This window comes from Dipodomys ordii, unplaced genomic scaffold, assembly GCF_000151885.1.
Source record: "Dipodomys ordii isolate 6190 unplaced genomic scaffold, Dord_2.0 Scaffold129, whole genome shotgun sequence".
NCBI lineage: Eukaryota > Metazoa > Chordata > Mammalia > Rodentia > Heteromyidae > Dipodomys > Dipodomys ordii.
The window spans coordinates 2,020,117-2,030,506 of NW_012267345.1; the positions used below are offsets into that span (position 1 = coordinate 2,020,117).

General features: G+C 66.5%; 1 protein-coding gene across 1 annotated transcript in view; it reads right to left on the minus strand.

The window, feature by feature from the left end:
• Positions 1-375: 375 nt before the first annotated feature.
• The window catches only part of Helz2 (helicase with zinc finger 2, transcriptional coactivator), a 16,020-nt gene continuing 6,005 nt past the window's right edge, over positions 376-10,390 (minus strand). Inside the window, exons 6-18 of the mRNA XM_013030385.1 lie at positions 9,094-9,877; positions 8,881-8,956; positions 5,086-8,773; positions 4,889-5,001; positions 4,672-4,803; positions 4,423-4,584; positions 4,201-4,348; positions 2,263-2,379; positions 1,992-2,184; positions 1,518-1,871; positions 1,229-1,385; positions 975-1,142; positions 376-897 (exon numbers count right to left, since the gene is read on the minus strand). Coding sequence (XP_012885839.1) covers positions 773-897; positions 975-1,142; positions 1,229-1,385; positions 1,518-1,871; positions 1,992-2,184; positions 2,263-2,379; positions 4,201-4,348; positions 4,423-4,584; positions 4,672-4,803; positions 4,889-5,001; positions 5,086-8,773; positions 8,881-8,956; positions 9,094-9,877 — 6,217 coding nt within the window. The 3' untranslated portion in view covers positions 376-772. The remainder of the gene's footprint in view (positions 898-974; positions 1,143-1,228; positions 1,386-1,517; positions 1,872-1,991; positions 2,185-2,262; positions 2,380-4,200; positions 4,349-4,422; positions 4,585-4,671; positions 4,804-4,888; positions 5,002-5,085; positions 8,774-8,880; positions 8,957-9,093; positions 9,878-10,390) is intronic.

Sequence of the window (10,390 nt, forward strand, 5' to 3'; positions counted from 1 at the left end):
AATGCTGAGTCTGAGAAGATGTACAAAAATCGGAAAGTAGATTCTGATTGTAAAAAGCCCAGCCAGACATCTTCACAAAGAGGACCTGGTAGGGCCAGCTCTGCTTCCTCCCCTCATCCATCCCTCCTCTTCCCCTGGCAGAGACCATCTCAGACCTCAGGGCTCGCTGTGCCCACTCAACCCTTCAGAGCAGGTTCTCCTGCACCGCGGACCCGGCAAGCACAGCTGTAGTGAAAGCAGATGCCTGGGCAGTCCCCTGCCCTCAAAGCTGCTCAGGCCCTGGGCAGTGGAGGCTGGCCAGGCTGGCGTGGACATCTGGTGTGCCCGCCCCTCCCCCAGCGGGTGACCCTGAAGGGCACATGGACTGGAGGAGAGGGCTTTCTTCTCCAGGGAAGCCATCTACTGGCATCTCAGTAAATGACTGCTGGCTTTTAATTTAGAAAGTAAGGCACATGTGTGGCTCCCAGGGCAATTACAGGTGGATCTGAAGGTCAGAGGCCACGGGCCCCCTTGCTGCCTGGGATACCCCAGTAATGGCAGAAGGGTCCTCTGCTGATCTGGACTCTGCATGGCCAGTCTTCCCTGTGCCAGCAGGAAGCAGTCGCCCCAGTTCCTCCAAGGTAAGCACGGCAGGTTGGATGGGGCCAGTCCGCACAAGGCTGTCACTGACCGTGACCATGGCTGGGGATGGGCCTCACCCAAGCAGCTAGAGGGAATGACAGCATGCCGAGTGCCCAGCCCACAGTGGAGGGCCCCCACGAGCCGGCGCTCTTCAAGAACACACAGCTGACCTTCTCCGGACCCGAACCTGCTTGGCAGGCACCAGGCTATTCTGGGCCTTGTAGAATTCCAGGAGCCGGCACCAGAGCGGGCAGCAGCGCAGCAAGATGTGGTCTCCTGTGGGGAGAGTTGGGCAGTTGCCAGCTCCACCCCGAGTCTGCCCTTGGGCTACCCTCCAGAGCCCTAGCCCTTACCAATCAGGCACAGCCCCTCTTGAGCCCGAGTGAGGGCTACATTCACTTGATTGGGGTCCACGACAAAGCCCAGAAACTTCCTGAGCCAGCTCTTGGTCGGCCGCCCATCCACGTCACTCCTGGGACAGGTGCGGACGGTGCTCACCAACACGTAGCGCCACTCGCTCCCTGGGGGATTGAGCAGTGCGGTTTGCCGGGCCCACTGTGCCCACCTCCCCAGCCCATTGGGGAGGGGCCCCCGGTACCAGACTCACCCTGGCTCTTGGTGATGGAAGACACGGTCACCCCGCTGACCCCCTCTTTCTTGAGGGCCTGGCCGATCATCGCAGCCTGTGCGTTGTAGGGAGTAAGGATGGCGATGTCCTTGGGGTCCACTGTCCGGTCCAAGGTTAGCTGCTTGGTGATGCGGACCTGAGGGGGAGGGACCCTAGTGCGTCTTCTGCCCTGGGCAAAAGAGCCACACTTGATCCCTGAAACCAGCTCCCTCCAGGAAGTTCTCCTTCCTGCCCCCGAAGCCGCCACCTCCCGCCAGGAAACGCTCACCACCTCCGCCACCTCGTCTGGGTTGGCCCTGGAGTTCTCACTGCCTTCATCCGTGGACACCATCAGCACCTGCTCACGGCCCTGCAGGTGGCCAAAGATGACGGCGCAGCTCTCCCTGCCTGCGTGGCCAAGGAGGCTGGGTGGCCGCCGCAGGCTGGGACAGGTCTTCAGCCTCTGCCCGTAGAACTCTTTGGAGGGGAAGGTGCAGATGTCCTTGTGCATGCGGTACTGCGTGTCCAGCATAAAGGCGTCCCTGTGATACCGCTCGAAGAGGGACCGGTCCATCCCCAGGTTCCGCAGCTGCTCGCCCTTGACCACGGGCCGGAGCTGCTTATGGTCCCCAAGTAAAACCACCTGGAGGCACAGGCGGCCCTGCGTCTGACACCTCCAGACTCGAGGGCCATGTCCAGCCCCCAGCTGGCCACAGCCCTCACCCGGCACGCCCGCCGTGCCCGCCCACCGACCACCCCTTACCTTCTCAGCCTTCGAGAAGCGTACCAGAGGGATGAGCGTCTCTGGCTCGGTGGCCATGCCGGCCTCGTCGATGAGGATCTGCCCCACATGCAGGCCCTGTAGGCTGGCTGTCGCCGCGCAGCAACACGTGCACAGGAGGACCGAGTGCTGGTCCAGCTCAAACTTCCGGGCCTTGGTCAGGGTCTTCCGGTACCTGGGCAGGGCACCGCCCGTCACCGTGGCCCGCCCCTCCCACCAGCGGGCAGCCCCACAGCCCAGTCCTGGCACTTACAAGGCTAGGTCCTCCTTAGAGAAGACTTCCCCTTGCTGCAGCCGGGCATCAAATGCCCTGACCTCCTGTGCCCACGGGTTGGAGGGCTGTCGGATCCGGTGGTGCAGCGTGATGCTCCTAAGAGGAGAGAACTAGGGAATTGCTGCCCGAGGTGGGGCCGCCTGCACAGCAGGGCCCGCACCCCCACCCTGCACACGGGCCGCACCTCCACCCTACACACGGGCCGCACCTCCACCCCGCACACTGGCCACACCTCCACCCCGCACACGGGCCGCACCTCCACCCCACACACGGGCCCCACCTCCACCCTGCACACAGATCGCACCTCCACCCTGCACACGGGCCGCACCTCCACCCTGCACACAGATCGCACCTCCACCCCGCACACAGATCGCACCTCCACCCTGCACACGGGCTGCACCTCCACCCCGCACACAGATCGCACCTCCACCCTGCACACAGATCGCACCTCCACCCTGCACACGGGCCGCACCTCCACCCCGCACACGGGCCGCACCTCCACCCCGCACACGGGCCGCACCTCCACCCTGCACACGGGCCGCACCTCCACCCTGCACACCGGCCACACCTCCACCCCGCACACGGGCCGCACCTCCACCCTGCACACAGATCGCACCTCCACCCTGCACACCGGCCCCACCTCCACCCTGCACACAGATCGCACCTCCACCCTGCACACAGATCGCACCTCCACCCTGCACACGGGCCGCACCTCCACCCCGCACACGGGCCGCACCTCCACCCAGCACACGGGCCGCACCTCCACCCAGCACACGGGCCGCACCTCCACCCCGCACACGGGCCCCACCTCCACCCAGCACACCGGCCGCACCTCCACCCTGCACACGGGCCGCACCTCCACCTCCACCCCGCACACGGGCTGCACCTCCACCCCGCACACGGGCTGCACCTCCACCCTGCACACAGATCGCACCTCCACCCTGCACACGGGCCGCACCTCCACCCTGCACACAGATCGCACCTCCACCCCGCACACGGGCCCCACCTCCACCCTACACACGGGCCGCACCTCCACCCAGCACACGGGCCGCACCTCCACCCCGCACACGGGCCGCACCTCCACCCCGCACACGGATCGCACCTCCACCCTGCACACAGATCGTACCTCCACCCTGCACACGGGCCCCACCTCCACCCTGCACACAGATCGCACCTCCACCCTGCACACGGGCCGCACCTCCACCCCGCACACGGGCCGCACCTCCATCCCGCACACAGATCGCACCTCCACCCTGCACACAGATCACACCTCCACCCAGCACACGGGCCGCACCTCCACCCCGCACACAGATCGCACCTCCACCCCGCACACAGATCGCACCTCCACCCCGCACACAGATCGCACCTCCACCCCGCACACAGATCGCACCTCCACCCAGCACATGGGCCGCACCTCCACCCTGCACACGGGCCGCACCTCCACCCTGCACACAGATCGCACCTCCACCCAGCACATGGGCCGCACCTCCACCCTGCACACGGGCCGCACCTCCACCCTGCACACGGGCCGCACCTCCACCCTGCACACAGATCGCACCTCCACCCAGCACACGGGCCCCACCTCCACCCTGCACAAGGGCCGCACCTCCACCCAGCACACGGGCCGCACCTCCACCCCGCACACGGGCCGCACCTCCAACCTGCACACAGATCGCACCTCCACCCTGCACACGGGCCACACCTCCACCCTGCACACGGGCCGCACCTCCATCCTACACACGGGCCGCACCTTCACCCCGCACACAGATCGCACCTCCACCCTGCACACGGGCCGCACCTCCACCCCGCACACAGATCGCACCTCCACCCTGCACACGGGCCACACCTCCACCCAGCACACGGGCCGCACCTGAGCTTTGGGTTGGGCCGCACCTCCACCCCGCACACGGGCCGCACCTGAGCTTTGGGTTGGGCCTCCCCTCCTGAGAGGTCTTGCTGAGCAGGCCTCTGCCACCCACACCTGGCATCGGGAAGTCGACAGCCTCGTACTGCTCGCCGTACACACGCAGCGGCCTCAGCTCTTTCCTCTTACTCAGGAGCAGTCCTGGGGGTGCCATTCATCAGGGGCCACCTCCCGGTACCCAGGGCCCCGGCAGCCCCATGGGCCACCCTACGCACCTGCGAGGACGTCCACCGACTTGTTGGAAGGACCGCAGTATATGATGCGCGGCGCCCCCTGTGGCCCCTCCCCCTCGGGGCCGCCGCGGGGCGGTGTCTGCTCTTGGTTTGATTTGTGGAACCAGAATATGATGTGGAGGCCCACCACTGTCTTCCCTGTTCCTGTGTACAGAAAGAAGGGTGAGCCCAGGCCCCCCTGCTCCCCGTGCCCCTGCCGGGGCAGCCCCGGGCCCCTGAGCCAGGCCCTACCCGGAGGGCCCTGGATGACGGTGAACGGCCTCTGCAGAGCCCTCCTGACGGCTGTGTTCTGGCTGAGGTTCAGCTTGTGGCCTCCCCCGGGGATGTCATAGGCCAGCCGCTCCAGGAACCTGCTGGCCATCACTGGGCACAGGAGTGGGGGACACTGAGTGCTCGCAGCGGGGGGGGGGGTAAGAGGGAGGGGAGGGTGGGCAGGACCCGCCCTTACCATGGGGCTTCCGACCAGGCCAGAGGCAGGCCTGAGGGATGGGCTTGCCCAGGGCAATGCTGGTGACCAGCGGGGACGCATTCTTTAGCTGACGCACAGCTTCTTCCTTGCGGCTAGGGGTGAGGAGAACACAGAAAATCAACAGCCATAGGGGGTCGGGCAGTCACCCCATGTCTCAGGCCATGGAAGCCACTCACAGGTCCGGAAGTGGTTTGGATAACACCTCAACAGTGAACTGGGTGCTGGGTCTCTGCACCTCCTCTGGAATCTTCTCCATGGCCATGTGGTGGATGAAGAAGTGCACTTGCCCGGGGGCCTCCCGTCCGTCCTCAGAGTCCTCCTGGTTCCAGCTGTGGGCCAGCCCGTGAGCCGCCCAGGTGTAGGTGTCAGGGTCAATGCTCAGGCGGGGGCTGAGGCTGCTGGGCGCAGAGGCTGGGCAGGGAGGGGCCGGGAGCCCCTCCAGCCGGATGCAGAGGTAGCTGCAGCCAAAGTTAGTGTCGATGCCGTTCTCCCGGAGGAAGGCAGGGTCAAGGCTGAAGGCACCTTGCAGCTGCCCCGGTGGGGTCCCCTTTCTATCCCAGGAAATGTGCACGTCCTGCAGGGTGATGGAGTCACCGGCTGTGACCGCGTTGATGGCAGAGTCCAGGGAGCAGATCGGCCCCCATACCTGGGCATACTCATCTGCACTGCAGTACTGGTCCTGAGAGGCCCGGCACGGGTGGCCAGAGAAGCAGTCCCCAGGCCTCTCCGTGTGCTCCAGGCAGAGGCTGAAGCCAGGTGCTACTTTCCACAGCTGCAGGGTCGGCGCCAGGAAGCCCCGCTGCAGCCTGGCACCCAACTGCACCTGCAGAGTGTCCCCACTGCCCAGCTCGCGAGTCACCTCAGTGACGTTGCCACAGTGGCTGTGGCTCACCCGCCCCGTCTCGTGCGGCCAGGTCTTTGCGGCACCCTGGTCCTGGACCAGGGCGGCCAGCTCGGGCCACTGCTGCTCCTCCGCCAGCAGCAGCAGCTGCCGCCACAGCGTGGTATCGATGGCCTGGGTATGTGGGTCCCACAAGGGCCCAGGCTTTAAAGGGGGCGGTTTGGGTGTCTGCACTGAGTACATACGGAGCCGCCACACCAGCCGCAGGCCGGGCCTGCCCACCAGACTGTAGGGATGCTCGGCCAGCTGCAGGGAGCGGTAGCTGACGGGGTAGAAGTCAGGCAGGGTGTCCGGGTTGGCAGGGAAGAGCAGCTTGAAGCAGCGGGCCCCCGGTTCCATATCCACCACAAAGCCCAGCTTGTCTCGAGGCTGGGCCTGGAGCTGGGTAGCCAGGTACAGGCTGTAGGCCCGGCGCTGGTAGCTCTGGGCGCAAGCATACTGGCGGCTGAAGTCCTGGCACAGCCTGTCGATCTCCCTGGTGGAGTACGCAGAGCCCCCACAGTCCAGCGCCAGCAGAACCAGCCGCTGCAGTACCAAATCCAGGTACCTGCGGATGGGCGAAGTGGCCCAGGTGTACCATTCCACCTGCAGCGAGTAGTGGCCGGCCGGCTGCTGCCGGCCCCGGCCGGCACGGCAGAACACGGAGCGTCCCAGGGCCTTCCGGAAGTCCAGGCTGGCGCAAGCCAGCGAAGGGTGCATGTCGTCTGTGGCAATGAGGTCGACCATCTGGCCGTAGTCCTGGCTGTGTGCGGCTAGCTGGATGTTTTTCCAGAGAGAGGTCAAGAGGTGCAGCCGTGCGGCGGGGCTGCCACGGGGGCGCAGGTGGTGGCGGAGGTGCAGGGACAGGGGCACCAACTCTCTGTGCTTCTCACCCACGGCGTCCAGCTGGTGGCTGCTGGGTGTGGGCTGCCACCGCAGCGGCGTGACGGCGCCCGTGCGCTCGTGATCCACCAGGAATTTGGCCACCAGGCTGTTAAACTGGATCATATACTCTTGGACCATAATGTGGGCCGCGCGGAAGCCCAGCTCACTGTCCTCATCCAGCCGCTCATAGGGACAGGCAGCCTGCAGCCGGTGCCGGCGCAGTGCCTGGGAGAAGTAGCAGGCTGCCACCACACAGGCCCCCACGGAGTCCAGGCAGGCTGGCAGCGCTAGGCCAGCCCCTCGGTGCCCCTTGATCAGCATCTCGGCCTCCTCGTAGGACAGCTGGCAGTCAGAGCGGACGATGGAGGGTGCGAAGCGCAGGCGCTGGAGCTGGCCACTGCCCTTCTCCATGGTGAGGAAGAGGGAGATGGCGAGACGGTCCCGGCCCGGCAGGAGGCTTAGTGCATCCTGGCAGAGGCTGGCCGGCAGCATGAGCATGGGCTCGCGGTCAGGGGCGTAGAACACGGAGCCCTGCCGGCGCGCTTCCACATCCAGCGCTCCGTCCCTGGGCAGCAAGCTGGCCACGTCGGCGATGTGCACAGCCACCTCGCACCCAGTGCCCAGGTCCCGGACACTGAGGGCGTCGTCCAGGTTGCAGGCGCCCGTGGGGTCCACGGTGAAGGTAAGGAAGGAGCGGCAGTCCTCCCTGTGGCCCGCGGCCGTTCTGAGCTCAGAGTGGTATTTCTGCAGAGCCTTGGACACCGAGGTGTCATCTGGCGAGGGGGCCTTCAGACCGTGCTCCAGGTCAAGGGCTCGGAGGCCGTGTTCCCAGGTGCTGGCCTCGGGCAGCACCTCGAGCACGATGCCCAGCGGGTAGTAGAAACGCTCCCGCCACAGGACGATGCGCACCCAGAAGAGCCGGGCGCGCCAGGCGTTGGCCGCCAGGCTCTCATGCCTCACCCGCTGCACCCGACCCTGGAAGAGGCGGTGGATGGGGACCTGCCTCCGGTCCTTCAGCTCAGCCACGAAGATCTTCGTGACGGAACTGTTGATGGGGATCATGATGCGGGGGTCCCACTCGTCCATCCGACACACGAAGGCCAGCTCGCGCCTCCTCCTCTTCAGCACCCCTACCACACGGCCCTGCAGCCGCCCTGGGACGCTCCTGTCGCCCGCCACGGGGCCCAGCACCTGCACCAGCACCTCGTCCCCCGTGAAGGCCATGCCGCAGTTCAGGCGGCCCCTGACCTGGAGTGGGCTGGGACTGCCGTCGTCCAGGGGGATGGCGGACGCCCGCTCAAAGGTCTCCTGCAGGAAGGTGCAGCGGCGGTACAGCTCGGGCTCTGTGCGCAGCAGCTTCTGCAGAGTGGACTGAGGCAGGTTGGTGTACTGCTGGGCCTGCTGCGGGGACGCGGGCCTGGCCATGGTGTCCAGAAGCCCATCCTCCCCCACCGTGACCATCACCTGCCGGCTCTCATCCAGAAGCTCCTTCAGGATGGCATCGTCCGCGTTGAGCTCCCAGTCCAAGGGCCAGAAGTCAGACTCCAGGTCCTCAGACCACTGTCCTTCCAGGGCAGTTTCTTGGGCTGCTGGGCCTCGCGGGGCCACGCTCTCACCCGCGGCAGCCCCCACAGGTGTCCCCTCCTTCGGTGCCGGACCCACCCGTCTCCCTGCCACGGCCTCTGCCTCAGACGCAAGCCCCGGCAGGACCTTTGCCACAGCCGCCCTGTGCTCCGGGGAAGGGCCCCCCGCTCTCTCCGCCAGGACACCGTCCCTGACCACTCCAGCCCAAGACCTCTCTGTGGTCCACTGTTGCCTCTGGGCCACGCCCTGCTCAATCTGCCCCAGAGAAAGGCCTTCAGGGCAGACACTACGGTGTTCTATGCACTCTCGGATAAAGCTCTTCCAGAGCTTGCTACAGGCCCCAAAAGAACAGAGGGCCACGGCATCGCCCACAGCCACCAGCTGGGACTGGGCACGGGTCATGACTGTGTTCAGCACACGGGCGTCCGTGAAGAACTCCAAGGTCGGCGCCCCAGGGCTGAGCAGGCTGTGGCGGTTGTGGACGGTGCTCAGCACCACTACCCGGAACTCCCGCCCTGCAGGAGACGTGGGTCAGGCAGGTGACCAAGCTCTCCACCCCCAGCCCTGCCCCACCAATGCCAGACTGGGGGCTGGGCGTGTTCCCTGCCTACCGCTCACCCACCTGGCAGGATCTCAAAGTTGCCCACAGACACCTCTCCCAGGTTCCTTCTCCTGAGCTCCTGCCTCAATGCGCCGACCTGATGGAAGCCACAAAACACAGGGTGTTGGCTGCACCTCAGCCCAGACGCCCATGACCCCAGCGTGGTCCTGTGCAGCTCAGGGGGTGGACACGAGAGCCCCGGCCCCCAGAGGGCGGCTGGGCGGCCGGGCTCACCTGGGCCCCGTGAGAGACGGCACAGATGTGCCTCTGCTCGCGGCTGCCCCAGCAGGCCGGCCACGTATTGTAGGCCTCTTGCACCTTCTCCACCACCTGGACGACCTCGGCTGCGTTGAGCCACGAGGTCATGGACAGGTCCCGTTCGGGGCTGCCCGCGACGTGGCAGAACATGAGCGGGTAGTGCCGGGGGTGGCACGGGACCTTGCCACTGGCGTGGACAGGGGTGCCCTTGGCCACGTAGAAGTGGCGCGAGACAAAGCTGATGATGGCTGCCGAGGAGCGGTAGTTTTCATGGAAGATGATGCGGCTTTGCCGGGCGAGGTCGTGCGCCCCCTGCTGGTAGTGCAGGAAGAGGCGGTACAGGAGGGTGTGCACGGCTGCCTTGGTCCTGGCCACACTGAAAAGCCGGGGTGTGACCTGCATGTGGTCCCCTGCCAGCACCACACGGGTACGGGGCGAGGCGTAGGCCAACGGGATGAGGGCCTCACACTCCAGCATCTGCGCGGCCTCGTCGATGAGGATGTGGGAGAAGAAGCCCACGGGCACCCGGAGCTCCCGGGCCTGGGAGCTGGTGGTGACCACCAGGCGGCGCTGGGCCAGCTCCGCCCCCGTGGGCAGGCGGAAGGCCCGGCCGTCCGGGGTCAGACAGCAGTACTTCAGCGTGGCAGGGTCGGTCTGGTTTGGTGGGCGGTCTGTGTACATCACGCGCAGTGGAGCCGCCTCCGGGTGGCCGGCACTGGCAAAGCCGTGGAAGTACTCCCGAATGTAGATGTCGGCCGCACTGTGGGAAGAATGGGCGTGTGAGAGAAGAGTGAGGGTGCGCTGCCCCCTCTGCACTGGGGGGGAGGGGTGTGCTGCCCCCTCTGCACTGGGGGGGAGGGGTGTGCTGCCTGCTCCGCACTGGGGGGAGGGGTGTGCGCTGCCCCCTCTGCACTGGGGGGAGGGGTGTGTGGTGCCCGCTCTGCACTGGGGGGAGGGGTGTGTGCTGCCCCCTCCGCACTGGGGGGGAGGGGTGTGTGCTGCCCCCTCTGCACTGGGGGGAGGGGTGTGCGCTGCCCCCTCCGCACTGGGGGGAGGGGTGTGTGCTGCCCCCTCTGCACTGGGGGGGAGGGGTGTGTGCTGCCCCCTCTGCACTGGGGGGAGGGGTGTGTGCTGCCCCCTCTGCACTGGGGGGAGGGGTGTGTGCTGCCCCCTCTGCACTGGGGGGGAGGGGTGTGTGGTGCCCTCTCCTCACTGGGGGGAGGGGTGTGTGGTGCCCTCTCCTCACTGGAGGGGGGAGGGGTGTGTGGTGCCC